The following is a 20,019-nucleotide window of genomic DNA, read 5'->3' as shown; positions in this document are numbered from 1 at the left end:
AAGGCCTTAGGGCATGTTTACACAGCTGAATGTGGCTGCAACTTGCAAGGACTGCCTAGAGCCTTTAACTTTGTCTGGGCTGGATCCTCCTTCACACCCGACCCTTCCTAGTGTTATAGAAACCAATTAACTCGAAATTCAACCTTGAAAAACTAAACCATTAGATTGATTAACACACTTACTTAGCTGACTTTATGCACATAGTCTTTAGCAATTATCCTAATAAAAAGAAGCTTCAATCTGGGGTCGGGGCCTCATTCCCACTGAGTATGAGGACCTTCCCTTAACTGCACTTTGTAGACTCATCTTTTGCAACTCCGGTCATACTTCCTGCTACAGTTATTGAGTTGTATGAATTGTTATATATTTTGAATACTAGTCCCTTATTGGATATATGATCTGCAAATATCTTCCCCATTCAGAAGGTTGCCTTTATATTTTGTTGATGATTTCCTTCGCTGGGGTTTGATGTAGTCCCAATCATTTATTTTTGCTTTTGTTGCCATTGCTTTCGGAGTCAGATCCAACAATGTCAAGGAGCTTACCATCTATTATAGTTCCTAGTCTTATATTCAAGTCTTTAGCTCACTATAATTTTTGTATGGTATAAGATAGTGGTCCAGTTTCATTCTTTTGCATATGGCTGTGCATATGGCTGTCCAGTTTTCCCAACAGCATTTATTGAAGAAACTATCCTTTCTCCATTGTATATCCTTGTCTCCTTTATCATAAATTAATTGACTATGCATATGTAGCTTTATTTGGGAAGGTCTCTATTCTGTTTCATTGATCTATGTGTCTGTTTTTATGCTAATACCATACTGTTTGATTGTTTTTGTTCTGTAGTGTAGTCTGAAATCAGGAAGCCTGAGGCCTCTAGCTTTGTTCTTAAGGTTGTTTTAGCTACTTGAGGTCTTTTGTGGTTCCATACAAATTTTATAATTTTTTTTATAGTTCTGTGAAAAATGTCATAGGGATTGCATTGAATTTGTAGAATTTTTTGGGCAATATGGACATTTTAACAACATTAATTCTCCCAATCCATGAACACAGAATATCTTTCAATTTATTTGTGTTTTCTTCAATTTCTTTTACCAGTGTTTTATAGTTTTAAGTGTACAGATCTTTCATCTTCCTTTTTAATTTTATTCCTAGGAATTTTATTCTTTTTGATGCCATTGTAAATAGGATTTTTTTAAAAATTTATCTTTCTGATAGTTCATTATTAGGGTATAGAAATATAACTGAAATCTATATACTGATTTTTGTATCCTGAAACTTTACTGCATTCATTTACAGTTCTAATAGTTTTTTGGTGAAGTCCTTAGAATTTTCTATATACAGAATCATGTCATCTGAAAATAGTGACAGTTTTATTTCTTCCTTTATATTTGGATGCCTTTTATTACTTTTTCTTGCCTACTTGGTATATTTAAAGCTTCTAGTACTACATTAAATAGAAGTGGAGAGAGAGGGTATCTTTGCCTTGTTGCTTATATAGAAAAGCTTAAAAGCTTTTCACCATTGAATATGGTGCTTGCTGTGGGTTTGTCATATATGGCCTTTATTATGTGAAGTATGCTCCCTTTATCCCCATTTTGTTTAGTTTTATTCATAAATGGACGTTGAATTTTGTCAAATGTTTTTTTTTTTGCATTTCTTGAGCTGATCATATAATTTTTATCCTCCTTTTGTTAATTTCACAATGATTGATAAGTAGATGCTGAGCTCTTAGAATAAATTCCAATTGCTCATGGTATATAATCCTCTTAATATATCATTGAATTTGGTTTGCTAATATTTTGTTGAGGATTTTTGCATCTATGTTGATCAGAGATATTGGCCTATAGTTTTCCTTGTAGTGTCCTTGTCCGGTTTTGGTATCAGGGTAATGTTGGCGTCATAAAATGAGTTTGGAGGTTTTTCCTACTCTTCAATTTTTTGGAAGAGTTTTGAGAAGGATAGGTATTAAATCTTTGGTAGAACTAACTAGTGAACCTGCCTGCTTTTGGACTTTTGTTTGATAGTGTTTTGATTACTGATTTGATCTCCTAACTAGCAACTGGTCCATTCAGATTTTCTATTTCCTCATGATTCAGTATTGTTGGTTGTATGGTTTTAGCAATTTATCCATTTCTTCTATGTTGTCCAGTGTGTTGTCATACTACTGTTGATAGCTGTCCCTAATGATCTTTTATATTTCTGTGGTATCAGCTATAACTTCTCCTCTTTCACTCTAAATTTATTTACTTGCGTTTTGTTTTTCTGTGAGTCTAGCTAAAGGTTTGTCAGTTTTGTTTATCTTTTCAAAGAAGCACCTTTTAGTTTCATTGATCTTTTACATATCTTTAAAGTTTCTATTTCATTTATTTCTGCTCTGATCTTTATTATTTCCCACCTTCTACAAACTTTGGGCCTTGTTATTTTTTTTTCTAGTTCTTTTAAGTGAAGAGTGTAGTTCTTTTTTCCCAAATGTTTCCGGTTTTTTTTAGGTAGGACTGTATTGATATGAACTTCCCTCTTAGAACTGCTTTTACCAAATCCCATAGAGTTTGGGTTGCTGTATTTACATTTTCATTTGTCTCATGGTATTTTTTTTATTTCCCTTTTGGTTTCTTTGCTGACCCATTGGTTGTTCAATAGTATGTTATTTAATCTCCACATATTTTTGATTTTTTCCAGTTTTCTTTTGTAACCGATTTCTAGTTTCATACCACTGTGATCAGAAAGCTGCTTGATATGGTTTCAGTTTTCTTACATTTATTGAGACAGATATTGAGCCTAATATGTGTTCTATCATGAAGAACATCCCATATACACATGTGAAGAATGTGAATTCTGCTGCTTTTGGATAGATGTTCTGTATATATCTATTAAGTCCATCTGGTCTAATGTGTCACTTAAGGCTTATGTTTCGTTATTGATTTTCTGTCTCGTTGATCTATCCACTGATGTAAGTGGGGTATTAGAGTCCCCTGCTATTATTGTATTTTTGTCAGTTTCTTCCCTTAGGTCTCAATATTTGCTTTATATATATATAGGTGCTCCTATGTTGGATGTGTAAATATTTTCAAATGTTATATCCTCTTGTTGGATTGATTCCTTTATCATTATGTAATTCCCTTCTTTGTCTTTTATTATAGTCTTTGTTTTAAAGTTTATTCTGTCTGATATAATATAGCTACTCCAGCTTTCTTTTCAATTCCATTTGCATGGGAACTCTTTGTTCATCCCTTCATTTTGTGTCTTTACATCTGAAGTGAGTCTCTTGTAGGCAGCATATAGTTTTGTTTTTTATTCATTTAGCCACTCTATATCTTTTGATTGGATAGTTTAGCCCATTTACATTTAAAGTAATTATCGATAAGCATAAACTGATAACCATTTTGTTAATTTTTTCTGGATGTTTTTGTAATTCCTCTCTGTTCCTTTCTTCTCTTCCTCTTCCCTGTGATTTGATGAATTTCTTTAGTATTATGTCTAGATTCCTTTCTCACTATCTTTTGTGTATATATTGTAGGTTTTTGCTTTTTGGTTACTATGATGTTCACATGTAACAGTCTCTCTATAGCAGTGTATTTTAAATTAGTAGCAACTTAAATTTGAACGTATTCTAACAACTCTATATTCTTATCCCCCCCTGCTTTATCTTTACCTCATATTTTACATCTTTTAATTCTGTATATTCTTTCACTAACTATTGTAATTATAGTTAATATCACAAATTTGTCTTTTAACTCTCATACTAGCTTTGTGTTTAATTCAGTATCATTACTATATATGTACCATTAACCAGTGAGATTTTTACTTCCATATGCTTTCTTATTATGAATCAGTGTCTTTCCTTTTCAACTTAAAGAATGCCCTTTAACATTCATTATAGGCCTGTTTAGTGTTGATAAAGTCCTTTACCTTTTGCCTACCTGGAAAACATTTTAGCTCTCCTTCAATTCTGAATGATAGACTTGCTGAGTATCCTTGGCTGGAAGTTCTTTCCTTTTAGAACTTTGAAGTATCATGTTGTTTCCTTCTGGCCTACAGATTTACTGCTTGACTGTCTTATGGAGGTTCCCTTTGAATGTACTAAGTTGTTTATATCATGTTGTTTTTATGATTCTCTCATCTTTAGCTTTCAACATTTTAATTATAATGTGACTTATCTTTCTCTCTGTGCTTTCTGGACCTAAGTGTTTGGTTTATTCCCACAGCTAGGGAAGATTTCAGCAATTATTTCTTCAAGTAAGCTTTCTGCCCCTTTCTCTCTGTCTTCTCTTTCTGGGACCCCTATAACCTGAAAGCTATTCCACTTGATGTTGTTCCATAGGTTTCTTAAGCTATCTTCACTTTTTAAGATATTTTTTCTTTTTGTTGCTATAATTGGGTAAGTTTCACTGCTCTATATCCTGGGTTACTGATTTGTTCTTCTACTTCATCTAGTATGCTGTTGAACACTTCTTGTGTCAATTTTTCATTTCAGTTATTGTATTTTTCAGTGTTGTGACTTCTGATTGGCACTATCTTATATTTGCTATCTCTTTGTTGAAGTTCTCATTGTATTCACCATTGTTCTCCCAAATTCAATGGACATCTTTAAAACCATTTAAACTCTTTATCTGATATATTATTTATCTCTTTTTCATTAAGATCTTTTTTTGAGGATTTGTCTTGTCTTAGTTTGGAACACATTCCTCTGTTTCCTCACTTTGCTTGACTTTCTGTGATTGTTTTATGTATTTAGTGAAAAAGCTACCTCTCCCAGTCTTGAAGCAGTGTCCTTATGCAAGAGGCAAATCTTATTACTTTGCCCTAGTACTTGGTTGTCTCTCAAACCTTTGTGATTCTCCAAGTAGCCTAACTTAATTTTCATGGACTTCAGTTGTTGAGGGTGTTGCATATAAATTATGCAAATATATACAGTAGACTATACATACAATTTATTTCAATTATAGACCTTGTTGACCTCCAGATCAGTGTATCTTGGGCAACAGTCGCAAGAATCAGGGCTTCAGAAGAGCGTAAACGCTCCTTTCTGAAAGGTACCAGCTAGCTGTGGTAAGGCCAAAGAAGAGCATACAGATGATATCTCTCTGCTTGTGTTTCCTAAAAGCACCTCTGTAGCCTTTAGATTTTTGGTAAACCTGAAATCTGCCCTTCAAGTTGAAATCCCAGGACAATTAAGTGGGCCTTTTCACACAATTAAGTGCAGACTGGGGATGTGTTTCAGTCTGCTGTCTGTGCAGTGCCCAGGGGGTGGAATCCTGCCTAGAACTGTCTTTTTCACTGTTACAGTCCTGTGGGTCCCAGGAGTACAAGTCCAAATTTTCTTGACCAAATCAGATGAAGTATAATGTATATAATAGGAACCTAAATGGTGACAGATGGATTTGGATTTTTTTTTCTGGTACCGTTATAAAAGATACTAGAGTTTGGAAAATACACAAACTCCATATCCTTCTCATGAACAGGCTACTTTAGAACAGAGGATTATATAGGGGATGACATTTTTAATGACTAATCTAGAGATGTAAAAATTAATATTTTGCAAAGATTGAATTTTAAAATGCTAAGATTGTCAAACATAATGTAGATATATAATATCCAGTCCCAATATAATTAAATGAGTAAATATGTACCATATTCACAGAAAAGTAGTTCCTAGAAATAAATCTTCCTTGAAAAACAAAACTAATTCCTCCACCAAAACTATAAATCAAATCCTTATAGATTTCAGATGAGGTAGCCTTCCTTTTTTACTTTTTATAAAGTGAATGGGTCTATTTAAAATAATCATAAAGAAAAATAAAACTTAAAATTATTTTCCAGGTGATCTACATCTGTGGTCTCTAAGTGTGTTCTCCAAGTGAGCAGCATTACCTGGAGTTTATTAGAAATGCAGAATCCCGGGCCCCATGCTCAGTAAAAGCAGTGGTGTCTGCTTCTCCTAGGTTCAGGAGCAATATTCATATCATGAGTAAAAACTAAATTTTTTTCCATGAATTGAGAATGCATTTTGCACGAGGTAATGGGATAAGGACTTTTTAAAACCTCCAAACCACCCTATGCTTTAGATACTATTATCCTTATTGTACAGGTAAGGAAACCAAAGACTGAAGAAGATTGCTCAATATCCTACAACTGAAAACTGAGTGGAGATTCACACTCAGGTCAGTTTGGATCCAAAGCCCATGGTCATTACTTCTGCATTCATTCTCTCTCCAGTGTATTCAGAAGGATGTTATAACACAAAACCTCTTTGCATCTGTTTTGTGTTAGGCCTGCAGAGGTTGGATTTACTTGACTTTGTGGAGAACTGCTGTTATTTCTTAATCGTTGTTTGTCTATTTCATTTTGTGACTTTTAGAGACTATTTATAATGCTGCAGTTAAAAAAAATTGCCATATGCCCCAGGGATCTGCCTAAAGACCACCAATCTGACAACTAGGCCAGGACAACTGAGCTTGGACTAGTGAGAAACCTAATCCAGGGTTTCCATCACATGAGTTGTTGCTTTTTTTTTTTTTCATTATACTTTGATTTGACCCCTAATGGATTCAGCTTTATAAAGTCAGAAAAAGAGGGAAGGAAAGCAATTTATTCATGTTTTCACTGGAGCTCACTGCAGACATGAAATTTCTCTAAAAATGCAAATCATTTGGTACAACACAAGTGAAACTCGGTAGCTAAAGCTCTTGGAGGAAAGCGCTTTCCCAGGGCTAATGTTTTTATGCCCAGTGATTGAATAAATCGATCCATTTATTACAACATCTTTACTTAAGTTTTTTATTCCTAGGTGAATGTGTCTAAGGGTATTGGAGGACTTTTCTTTATCACAAAGAAAATTGATTACACTTGTTAATTTGGCTTTTAATCTTAGATATATCAAAATAAAGACCATAAACAAGTGTAGAAGCAATCAATATAGATCAGTTTGATATCAGATTGATCAAAAGAGGATTTAGGAAGACTCTAAGATGTAAAAACTAATGTACAAACTAAGCCCTTACTTATGTAATATGACTTTAGACAAGCTCAGTATCTGAAAGAAACCATTTCTGAAAACAGAAATGGTGCACTTTTGTTGCATTAAAGAAAAATCCCCAGAAGGCCTACCTATCCAAGGTATTTAATGTGAACATTTGTTTTTAAAAGATTTCTTGTCTTTTGTCCAGCCATTCTTGTTAATTCGCGGGGCACCATATCACAGATTTTTTTTTATGTTACATAAAGCAAAAATTACACTTAACAAGTGTAAGGTTGGTCATAAAAAATAGATAAAACAACACTCTTAAAAGCTCAGATATCACAAGGAAAGGCTATCAGTCATTCTCTTCACAGAAGGTGAGGACAATGAGAAATAAAAATCATACACAAAGACTCCTGTAATGCTATGTAGACCAGCTCTGGGCCATTATGATGTGTTTTGTTAGGACCCTGAGTAGCAAACCAATTGCTCCAGGAAAATTCTCGATTAAACATATTTTTTATTTCACTTGTATAATAATGAATGAGACAGAGATTCATGTTACTCCATTCTCAGAATGATACAAATTTTAAACTGCTTTACCTGTAGTGAGTATAGTTTATGTTGAACATACACTGTCTTTCAACTGGTAGCCTCTATTAATTTGCCATTTATTCAACAGAAGTTCTTTGAATACCCACTAAATGAAACACACACATTTGTGGGATAATTGCTGGTGTACAGTTTGCAGCAGTGTTCTAATTTGATGAATTCAGGATACGTGGCCAAAAGGAGCTCAATCTGCAATCATGGCATTAATTCTCTGGAATAGGGCCTGGTTTCAGAGAAGAAATGAGAATTTTATGTACAGTTCCTCAAAGCAATTAATTTAGAGTAGTCCAGTAGGGGGCACAGAGTTTCAAAACAAATACTAAGACAATAACAAAATACATATAAATGCATTTAAATGTTCATCTCAGGAATAATAAACTTGTTGGGTTTTCCATGGTGGGACTCAGATTCTTTGGTAGCTTGATTGGTTGGTCAGAAATGTGAAGAGTAGACAATCTCCGTGTTAAAGCATGTCCCCTCAACGTGTGCACATAATACAACTGTGCATATATTTTGACTTACACATAAGTAGGAGTCATTTTTGTAAAACTTTTTGTGGTTTGAATTTAAGTATATAACCACCATTTCTTTGTAGTCTTCGGATTATAGACTTTTCTCTTTTGAAAAGTAATATATTCATCCCTGTCCCTGCAGTACCTTGCATGATGTCTTACAGATAGAATGTCCTTAATGTTTCTGAATTTCTGAATGAATGTTTGCAGCTTACGATTTACTTTTAGAAATATGACATAATACATGGCAATGAGAAAGAACAAAATATGGCCCTTTGTAGCAACGTGGATGGAACTGGAGAGTGTGATGCTAAGTGAAATAAGCCATACAGAGAAAGACAGATACTGTATGGTTTCACTCTTATGTGGATCCTGAGAAACTTAACAGAAACCCATGGAGGAGGGGAAGGAAAAAAAAAAAAAGAGGTTAGAGTGGGAGAGAGCCAAAGCATAAGAGACTGTTAAAAACTGAGAGCAAACTGAGGGTTGATGGGAGGTGGGAGGGAGGGGAGGGTGGGTGATGGGTATTGAGGAGGGCACCTTTTGGGATGAGCACTGGGTGTTGTATGGAAACCAATTTGACAATAAATTTCATATACTGAAAAAAAAAGAAATTGTAAAAAAAAATATTAGATTTTGTCAAATGCTTCTTCTGCATTTACTAGGATAATAAGATGGTTTTTCTTTTTTAGTTAAAAAAAAAGAAATATGACATAATAAAATATTACTTGGCATATATTGAATGACCAGTAAATGTCTGTTGAAAGAAAAACAGAATGAATGAGTATGTCTATTCTTAAATGTTTAGTTGAGAACACAAAAGATATATAATTAAGACAAATCTATTGGTTTCAAGTGCCAGATTAAAAAAAAAAAAGCTGTCAATACTACCCAAAGCTATCTACACATTCAATGCAATCCCAATCAAAATTGCACCAGCATTCTTCTCGAAACTAGAACAAGCAATCCTAAAATTCATATGGAACCACAAAAGGCCCCGAATAGCCAAAGGAATTTTGAAGAAGAAGACCAAAGCAGGAGGCATCACAATCCCAGACTTTAGCCTCTACTACAAAGCTGTCATCATCAAGACAGCATGGTATTGGCACCAAAACAGACACATAGACCAATGGAATAGAATAGAAACCCCAGAACTAGACCCACAAACGTATGGCCAACTCATCTTTGACAAAGCAGGAAAGAACATCCAATGGAAAAAAGACAGCCTCTTTAACAAATGGTGCTGGGAGAACTGGACAGCAACATGCAGAAGGTTGAAACTAGACCACTTTCTCACACCATTCACAAAAATAAACTCAAAATGGATAAAGGACCTGAATGTGAGACAGGAAACCATCAAAACCTTAGAGGAGAAAGCAGGAAAAGACCTCTCTGACCTCAGCCGTAGCAATCTCTTACTCGACACATCCCCAAAGGCAAGGGAATTAAAAGCAAAAGTGAATTACTGGGACCTTATGAAGATAAAAAGCTTCTGCACAGCAAAGGAAACAACCAACAAAACTAAAAGGCAACCAACGGAATGGGAAAAGATATTCGCAAATGACATATCGGACAAAGGGCTAGTATCCAAAATCTATAAAGAGCTCACCAAACTCCACACCCGAAAAACAAATAACCCAGTGAAGAAATGGGCAGAAAACATGAATAGACACTTCTCTAAAGAAGACATCCGGATGGCCAACAGGCACATGAAAAGATGTTCAGCGTCGCTCCTTATCAGGGAAATACAAATCCAAACCACACTCAGGTATCACCTCACGCCAGTCAGAGTGGCCAAAATGAACAAATCAGGACACTATAGATGCTGGAGAGGATGTGGAGAAACGGGAACCCTCTTGCACTGTTGGTGGGAATGCAAATTGGTGCAGCCGCTCTGGAAAGCAGTGTGGAGGTTCCTCAGAAAATTAAAAATAGACCTACCCTATGACCCAGCAATAGCACTGCTAGGAATTTATCCAAGGGATACAGGAGCACTGATGCATAGGGCCACTTGTACACCAATGTTCATAGCAGCACTCTCAACAATAGCCAAATTATGGAAAGAGCCTAAATGTCCATCCACTGATGAATGGATAAAGAAATTGTGGTTTATATACACAATGGAATATTACATGGCAATGAGAAAAAATGAAATATGGCCTTTTGTAGCAACGTGGATGGAACTGGAGAGTGTGATGCTAAGTGAAATAAGCCATACAGAGAAAGACAGATACCATATGGTCTCACTCTTATGTGGATCCTGAGAAACTTAACAGGAACCCATGGGGGAGGGGAAGGAAAAAAAAAAAAAGAGGTTAGAATGGGAGAGAGCCAAAGCATAAGAGACTGTTAAAAACTGAGAACAAACTGAGGGTTGATGGGGGGTGGGAGGGAGGAGAGGGTGGGTGATGGGTATTGAGGAGGGCACCTTTTGGGATGAGCACTGGGTGTTGTATGGAAACCAATTTGTCAATAAATTTCAGAAAAAAAAAAAAAGAAATATAAGAATAGGGAAAAAAAAAAAAAAAAAAAAAAAAAAAAAAAAAAAAAGCTGTCCTGGGGCGCCTGGGTGGCTTAGTCAGTTAAGCAACCGACTTCCGCTCAGGTCATGATCTCACAGTTCATGAATTCAAGCCCTGCACTGGGCTCTGTGCTGACAGTTCAGAGCCTGGAGCCTGCTTCAGATTCTGTCTCTGTCTCTCTCTGCCCCTCCCCTGCTCATGCTTTGTCTCTCTGTCTCAAAATATAAATAAACATTAACACTTTTTTATTTAAAAAAAAAAATTTTTTTTTCAACGTTTATTTATTTTTGGGACAGAGAGAGACAGAGCATGAACGGGGGAGGGGCAGAGAGAGAGGGAGCCACAGAATCAGAAACAGGCTCCAGGCTCTGAGCCATCCGCCCAGAGCCCGACGCGGGGCTCGAACTCACGGGCCGCAAGATCGTGACCTGGCTGAAGTGGGACGCTTAACCGACTGCGCCACCCAGGCGCCCCAACTTTTTTTTTTTTTTTTAATTGTCCAGCCAGGTCTATGGACAACTTTTTAATGAGTACATAATAAATACTTAGTTTTTAAGAACTGGTTTTCCTCTTGAAAGTATTATGTTTTCATCTCGCTAGCAAAGTAGGAAAAATTTAAACTTTTAGTCACAATTTCTGAAGTGCTTTGGAGAAGAAATGAGATTTTTATGCAAATTGCTTAAACTAATTTAAAACATTTAAGTTTAAAGAAATCCTTAATTTTCCTTCCTGTCTTAATGAAAGATGGTTTCAGCTACACAAATTGTCTTATCTTCATGGATTCGGCATTTTAAAGAGCAAAGAGGGTTTTGAGTCTACTTTCCCTGTTTCAGTTATGGAGCTGTGGCATGCACAGGTGCAGAGGAGAGGAGAGAGAATGAATAGCAGACTGGAGGATTGTTTATCCTCACAACACAAATAACCTCTGCTGTTCAAGTTTATCTTCTTTGGCTCTTTGGCATTGTGGTTAAGAAAATAAAGGTGCTATATCTTAAAAGCAGACATATTTTATGTGGCAAGATACTACTTAAAAGTTATGCTTTAATGAATGGGAAGATATGAAAAATAATAACACATAATCAGTTAATAAGTTACTGGAAAAAGACTACTTTTATGGGTAATTACTTTTGAATAGTTAAGTTGAACAAAAATATAAAATAGTCTTTTCAGTTTAAATATTTACATATATTTATGTATTTACATGTATATATTTACTCTTTAAAAAATTTTTTTTTAATGTTTATATTTGAGGTAGACAGTGCGTGAGTGGGTAAGGACAGAGGGAGAGGGAGACACAAAATCTGAAGCAGGCTCCAGGCTCTGAGCTGTCAGCACAGAGCCTGATGTGGGGCTCAGACCCACAAACTGTGAGATCATGACCTGAGCCGAAGTCCAATGCTTGACTGAGCCACCCAGGTGCCCCAACATGTATATATTTATATTTATACATATAATACATAAATATTTACATATATAAATAAATATAATATAAATGTGTTAAAATACATGTACTATAAATATAAAATACATTAAAAATATATACATTCGTTATTCTTGCCATTTTTATGTTACCTAGAAAAGTGAGAATAAAAAACTAAATTCTCCGTGTAATTTAAAGTTTGTTGATTTGCTCCAGCATCATACAGTATTCTTCATACATATTGAGACAGCAAAGTAAATTACAAATTAACTTGAATAGAGTCCTTTATATCTATACACCCAAACTACCTATTTAAAAATTTCCCTGGAAAAATAAGACAAAAAGACAGAGGGAGGTAAACCATAAAAGACTCTTAAATACAGAGAACAAATGGAGGGTTGCTGGAGGGGCGGGGGGTGGGGGAAAGGGCTAAATGGGTGATGGGCATTAAGGAGGGCACTTGTTGGGATGAGCACTGGGTGTTACATGTAAGTGAGGAATCACTAAATTCTACTCCTGAAATCATTATTACACTATATGTTAACTAATCTGGATTTAAATAAAATTTTCCCTGATGCAGTTTCTGTCCTCCCATTTCTGTTACTTCTCACTCTGGCTGATATGTTTCCTTATTTAAGTATCGTTACATAATTACACGTTTCTCTCTGGTACCTGTTATCCTACCCAGGATTGAACAATACTTTTCATTAAGATGGTATACAAACAACAAACTTAGAATGATATTAAAGAGAAGGGATATGATCCATGCATATCACTGATGACTCTATGGAGGCCACTTTTTCTAAATTATAAAAACGTAAACTAAGTGTGGTAAAGAGGTTTAAACTTTAGAAAGTAAACTGAATAGACTATTCTTAATGCACAGACATTATTACAGAGGAAGAACTTAATTAAATCTTTTTGTGAAAGAGTGAAAAAAAAAATAGGCCCTGTTTGTGTCTGCCCCAGATTCACATGTTAAATCCTAAGGCCAAATATGATGGTATTTAGAGATGAGGCCTCATGAATGGGATTAGTGGTTTTTTTTTAGTGTTTTTTTTTTTAATGTTTATTTATTTATTTTGAGAGAGAAAAAATATGAGTGTGAGTAAGGGAGGGGCAGAGGGAGAGGGAGAGAAAGAGAGAGAGAGAGAGAATGAGAGAATTTTAAGCAGGCACCCTGCTGTTAGTGCCGAGTACCACGTGGAACTTGATCTCACAAACCGTAATGTCATGACCTGAGCTGAAATTGAGAGTCCGGTGCTTACCGGACTGAGCCACACAGGCGCTCCAGGATTAATGTCCTTATAAAAGCCCCAGAGAGTTCCCTCGCCCTTCCTACCATATGAGGACAGAGTGGAAAGGATGACCTACTAGGTACCAGAATGTGGGCTCTCACCAGACACTGAATCTGCCAGTGCCTTGATCTTGTCTCCAGAACTGAGAAACAAATTCCTGTTTTTTTGTAAGCCACCCCATCTGTAATATTTTTGTTATAGCATCCCAATGGACTGAAACAAGCTCTAAGAATCCCATAATTATTCCCCATACATATTTAGTTCAGAAGTTAATTGTTTTTTGAATAGGTGTAGAAGTTAATTGTTTTTTGAATAGCTGATACATGCCCATGGTGCCTCTTTTTTTTAAGGTTGGACAGTGAAAAAAATCTGTCTGGAATCTTTGATCCCCAGCTACTTACTTCCCCTCCCTAGAGGCAATTACTGGCTGTATCTTGGGTATCCCATGCATATGTAAAAGGATAAAATATATATATTCACATACAAAAAATAATACATATTTATGTCTTATTTATACACACATGTCACCATACTATACACATATTTCTGTACTTTTAAAGAAATAGTCAAAATGGATATCATTCTCTCTCTCTTTTTTTTTTTTTTTTCAACGTTTATTTATTTTTGGGACAGAGAGAGACAGAGCATGAACGGGGGAGGGGCAGAGAGAGAGGGAGACACAGAATCGGAAACAGACTCCAGGCTCTGAGCCATCAGCCCAGAGCCCCACGCGGGGCTCCAACTCACAGACCGCAAGATCGTGACCTGGCTGAAGTCGGACGCTTAACTGACTGCGCCACCCAGGCGCCCCTCTTTTTTTTTTTTAACATGGACTTCATTTTTTAGAGCAATTTGGGTTCACCACAAATCTGAGTGGAAAGTACAGAGTTCCTATATACCCCTTACCCTTACACACACAGAACTTCTCCCGCTAACAACATACTGCCTCAGAGTGGTACATTTGTTATAATCAATGAGCCTACATTGACACATCATCATTAACCAAGTGCATAGGTTACATTAGGATTCACTCTTGGTATTTTACATTCTATGGGTTTGGACAAATATATAATGACATGTATCCACCATTATAATATCATACAGAATAGTTTCACTTCCCTAAAAATCCTCTGTGCTCATCCCTCCTTCAACCCCAATCCAATGGCAAACACTGATTGTTGTTTTTTTTTAAATAGTCTTCATAGTTTTGGCCTTTTCCAGAATGTCATAGAGTTGAAATAATACCGTATATAACTTTTTCAGATCGGTTTCTTTCACTTAAAATATGCATTTAAGGTTTCTCCTTGTCTTTTCATGGCTTGATAGCTCATTTATTTTTAGAACTGAGTAATATTTCATTTTTATGAATATACTGCAGTTTATCTATATTAACCTACTGAAGGACATCTTGGTTGCTTCCAATTTTCAGTAAATATGAAGAAAGCTGCTATAACCATTTATGTGCAGGTGTCTGTGTAGATGTAAGTTTTCAGCTCCTCTGGGTAAATACCAAGAAGTGTGACGGCTGGATGGTATGATAAAAGTATGTTTAATTTGTAAGAAACTGCTACGTTATATTCCGAGGTGGCTGTACCGTTTTGCATTCCCACCAACAATAAATGAGAGTTTCTATTGCTCTACATCCTTGTTAGCATTTGGTATTATCATGTTCCAGATTTTGGTCGTTCTAATAGGTGTGCAGTAGTATCTCACTTATTTTCAATATGCTTATTTGCCACCTGTATATCTTCCTTGGTGATATGGTTGTCCATATCTTTGTCCCATTTAAAAAATAAAAACCATAAAGTTGTTTGTGTTCCTTTTTTTTTTTTTCAAGTTGTGTCCTTACTATTGGGTTTGAAGAGTTTTTTTTGTATGTTTTTGAAAGCAGTCCTTTATCAAGAGTGTCTTTTGCAAATATTTTCTCCCAGTTTCTGGCTAGTCTTCTCATTTTTCTTGATTATTTTCTTTTAATACAAATGGAGTTGGCTCATTCATTGGTAACAGTGCAATAGTATTCCACATATGGATATACCACAATTTAACCAGTCACTAAACATCTTAGTGGACATTTAAATTGTTTGCAATCTTTTATTATTACAATGCTGTAAATCAACCTTTGAACATTAGTGAGACTTTTGCATTTTCTCTTCCTTCAGCCTGGATTGTTTTCCCCCTGAGAGATGCTTAAGGCTCACTCCCTCACTTCATCTAGATTTCTCCTAAAATGTTACCTCCTCTGAAAGGTCTTCTTTTCCATTCTTCCTAAAGTAGGATTGTCCCATTCCATTTCTCTTTCTATCTATATGTATCTCTATATAAAACTTATATATGACACATTTTACCACTCTATATATTATATTATGTTATATCATGTTATATGTTTATAGTTTTAGCTGTCTAGATTCCCCTCTAGCGAATAAGCTCCATGAAGGCAGAGATTTGTTTTGTTTGCTGCTGTATACCTAGTGCCTCTGGCAATGCTTAGCACATAGAGATCATAGAGATATTTAGCAAATAGTTGAATGAATAAATGGTTGCCTTGGCCTATCTGTTGAATAAACATAGAATTACTGGGTCAAAGCTTTGTGCATTTTAAATTTCTATATTGCAAGACTACTCTCCCTGGATGTTGTATCTGTTCTTTCGCTAGTAATACATGGGAGATCCTATATCATTACATGCTCACCAACATATTGCATTATCAAACTTGCCAATTTGATAGCTGAAAAATTGCTTTTTATGCTTTTAATTCATTTTTCTTATCACAAATAAAGTTGAGCATGATTCACATTAAAATTTACTTTATAGTAAATTCTTTATATCCTTTTCCTATTAAAATAAAAAAATGGGTTGTTGGCCTTTTGTCTATTGATTTATTAGATCTTTATATGTACAAGAGATGAGTCCTTTATGACATTTGCATATTTTTTCCAAGTTTATTTTTATTTTTTAAACCTGTTTGTGGTGTTTTTGTCATGCAGAAATGTTTTATTTTTATGAAGGCATGTTGTCATTTTTTCCTCTTTTGGTTGTAGAGTTGGGATGGTTGTCCTGTGATTTTAGGTCTCTTATGGGTTCTCTTATAGGCTCTTATGTAGATTTTCTAGTTTTTTTGTTGTCATTGCTGTAAGGGTGAGAATGACATTCTTTTCAGCTTTCCACATTTAAGCAGAAGCTAGAAGACTACTGAATTTTACATATTAATTGTACTTAGCCACCTTACCAAGTATTCTAATTGTTTATAAGGTTTTTCATTTGCTTATCCTTAGTTTTTCAAGTCAGCAATTGTATCTATGTAAATAAGTGTACACTCTTCTCATCCTTATCCAGTTCTTATATACCTTTTTTATTTATACTAATGTTAAATGATAGCAGTGATCATGGGAGTCTTTGTTCTATTATTGTTTTTATTTTTAAAAAAATATTTTTAATGGTTATTTACTTTAGAAAGAGAGAGAGCAGGGGAGGGGCAGAGAGAGAGGGAGACAGAGAATCCCAAGAGACTCTGCACTGTCAGTGCAGAGCCCAATGTGGGGCTTGAACTCACAAACTATGAGATCATGACCTGAGCTGAAATCAAGAGTTGGACGCTTAACTGACTAAGCCACCCAGACACCCTTATTATTGTCTTTAATGGAATTATTCCTAGCACAGATGATGAATTTTATTAAATGTATTATGTGTATCCATTGAGATGATCATGTAATCTGACTTTTCAATTATTCATTCATTCAACAAATACTTGCGTGCCTATAATGTGTCTATGTTCTAAGCTTTAGGGATACAACACTGGGGAAAGAAAACAGACAAAGAATCCTGTTCCCGTGGGGCTTATCATTCTAGTGGTTAAACAGATAGCAAATAAATAAGTAAAACATGGTATGCCAGATAACATATGCTATGGAGGAAAGGGTATATACATATAGGGAATATATATGTGTGTATGGGGGCTGGTTTGCAACTTTAAAAAGTCTGATATTTGGAGGAAATTCCAAGGAAGTAAGTCATGGGACTATCTGGAAGAACAACACAGGCAAGGAGAGCAGCAAGTACAAAGGTTCTGAGGTGGAAGTCTCCCTGGTGTGTTCCAGGAACAGAAAGAAGATCCATGTGGGAGGAAGAGTATAAACAAGGGTCAGGAAAAGGGTGGTAGGAATGACTCTCTGAGAGGTAAAAGAGGGCCAGATCATGAAGGGTCTCAGAGGCCATGTGAGTATGTTAGCTTTTTACTCCATGTGAGACGGGAAATCATTTGGAGGGAACTCTTAAGCAGAGAAGTGATATAATCTAACTTGTATTTTAAAAGTATTACTCTCACTACTGTGTTGAGAATAGACTGTAGGGGAAGCTGTTTCAATAGTCCAAGCATGATATGCAGTGGCTTGGACCATTCTGGTAGCAGTGGAGACAATAAGAAGTTACATGATACTGGATGTATTTTCAAGGAACAGCTGACAGGGTTTGCTGGCAGATTTGATGTGGGGTGTGAGAAGATTAAGTATGACACCCGGGTTTCAAATTTGTGCAGATGGAAGGGTGAAGCACCCATTAGTTAAGACATGAAAGCCTGGGGGAGCTCCATTTGGGCCCATTTGAGATGAGTGATGAGAATATGATTGTGGACACCTAAATTTGAGATGTCTATTAGATATCCAAGTGAACATGTCAAATAAGAATTTGTGTATGCAAGTCTGGAATTCAGGGGAGAACACCAGGCTGTATATGTAAATTCGAAAATCATTAGTGAATAGGTGATATTTAAGACCATGAGATTAATAAAAGAATTAGTGCAAATAGAAAAGAGAAGAAATTGAAGCTTGGGCCATGGCTCACTAACATTTAAATATCAGGAAGATTAAATGGAACCAGCAAAGGAAATTGAGGAGGAGCAGCTGGTGATGAAGAAGCAGCCAGTACAGTATGCCAATTGAAACTAATGTTTAAAGAGGAGAGAGTGATCAACTTTGTTCAGTGTTGCTGACAGGTCAAATAAGATGAGAAGGATGGGGAAATGACTATTGGATTTGGAATGTGAAAGTCATTGGTGAGTTTGAGAAGAGCAATCTGGGTAGAAGATAGGATTAGAAACCTGATGTGAGTGGGTTCAGGAGAGAATGAGAAGGGACTGATTAGAAATAGCTAACATAAAAGATTATTATAAAGAGTGCTGCTATGAAGTACAGCAGAAAAATGGGATGGTAAATGGTGGGGATTGTGAAGTCAAAAGAATTTTTTTGAAGATTAGAGAAATTATAGCCCAAACTATATGCTGATAAGAATGACTTACAGACTATTTTATACAGAGGGAGGGAGGGGAGAATTGTTGGAGGTAATGCTTTGAGAAAATGAGAATGGATGTGATATAGTATACACGTGGTGAGACTGGCTTAGGCAAGGACCATGACAGTTAATCTTTAGTAATAGGTGAGAGTGTATATTTAGCAGATATGTACGTGAGTGGGTAGATATTGGGATTATACATTATTGAAGTTCTCTTTTGATTGTTTTGTTGGTGAAATAGGAAGGAGGGTCATTAATTGAGAGTGAAGATGGGGGAGGAAGCAATGGAAGTTTGAGTAAAGAGGACAAAATACGAAAACGTTGTCTGGGAGAAGGGAAGGGAGAGTGAACCATGGGAATACAGTGATTGGGGTTAGCATCAAGGACCCACTTCAGGCTAGTGACCATGATCACTTAAAATGATATCAGTCAGCATGGCTGTATGTTTCTGCAGCAATATTCAGTTGTATGGATGCAAACAGGAAGTAGACAGTGAGTTGAAGTTAGTTGGTGTTATAGTTTTACCAGGCAAGTATGAAGAAGAAAGAGGGGCAAGGGATGGACCACAGACTTTAAGCTGCTATAGACAGAAGTAGTTTCCATGTGGCAATTTCTTACTGGAATATTTCAGAGAATTTGTACGTTTTGCTGAATCTTGAATTGCAGAATAAAAGACAAGCTGATAAGTTGGGAAAACAGGTAAATGTATTATAATTCCTTGGTGAGAATCAAAGGTTAAAAATATAAAGATAATACTCGTTAAAATTTATTTATTTATTTATTTATTTATTTATTTATTTATTTAGATAATGAGCTGGGGAGAGGAGCAGATGGAGAGAATGTTAAGTAGGCTCCATGCTCAGCACAGAGTCCATTGTGGGGCTTGATCTCACAACTGTGAGACCATGATCTGAGCTGAAATCAAAAGTCAGATGCTCAACTGACTGAGCCACCCAAGTGCCCCTTTTGTTTTTTAAGGAATCCACTAGCACCAAGTTAAAACACAGGACAGGAAATACTGGCACTTGGATGAAAGTTAAAGTTGACATTCCTGGAAACTGAATGAAAGCATGTGAGAGAGAAATAAACATGATCTGGTCCATGTTGCTTTTAGCCATTGCCATCTTAGAAGTATGTGTTTGTGGCACTGTCTGTTGCTAATGGCAAGTTCTTCTTGCAAATAAAATAAATGTTATAGAGTTTACATGAATAGAATACTTACATGAGTGGTGTTCCAAGCAATAAGCTTTTAAAACAAACATATCCTTAAATTCACATTATTTTTAATTTTTTTTTACGTTTATTTATTTTTAGACAGAGAGAGACAGAGCATGAACGGGGGAGGGGCAGAGAGAGAGGGAGACACAGTATCGGAAACAGGCTCCAGGCTCTGAGCCATCAGCCCAGAGCC

At 35.9% G+C, this 20,019-nt stretch overlaps 1 protein-coding gene across 4 annotated transcripts in view; it reads right to left on the bottom strand.

Annotated features, from left to right (window-relative positions):
* Positions 1–20,019, bottom strand: part of TTC29 (tetratricopeptide repeat domain 29) — a 248,906-nt gene that overhangs the window by 14,097 nt on the left and 214,790 nt on the right. The window contains exon 12 of one of the 4 annotated variants that reach the window (XM_043567890.1): positions 7,462–7,796. The exons of the other annotated variants lie outside the window; for them this stretch is intronic. Coding sequence (XP_043423825.1) covers positions 7,777–7,796 — 20 coding nt within the window. The 3' untranslated portion in view covers positions 7,462–7,776. Of the gene's footprint in view, positions 1–7,461; positions 7,797–20,019 lie in introns of those variants that run through there. 4 annotated transcript variants of the gene reach the window in all.

This window comes from Prionailurus bengalensis, chromosome B1 (genome assembly GCF_016509475.1).
Source record: "Prionailurus bengalensis isolate Pbe53 chromosome B1, Fcat_Pben_1.1_paternal_pri, whole genome shotgun sequence".
Taxonomy (NCBI): domain Eukaryota; kingdom Metazoa; phylum Chordata; class Mammalia; order Carnivora; family Felidae; genus Prionailurus; species Prionailurus bengalensis.
The sequence above is the reverse complement of the archived record's forward strand: the minus strand, read 5'-3'. Positions and strand labels throughout refer to the sequence as shown.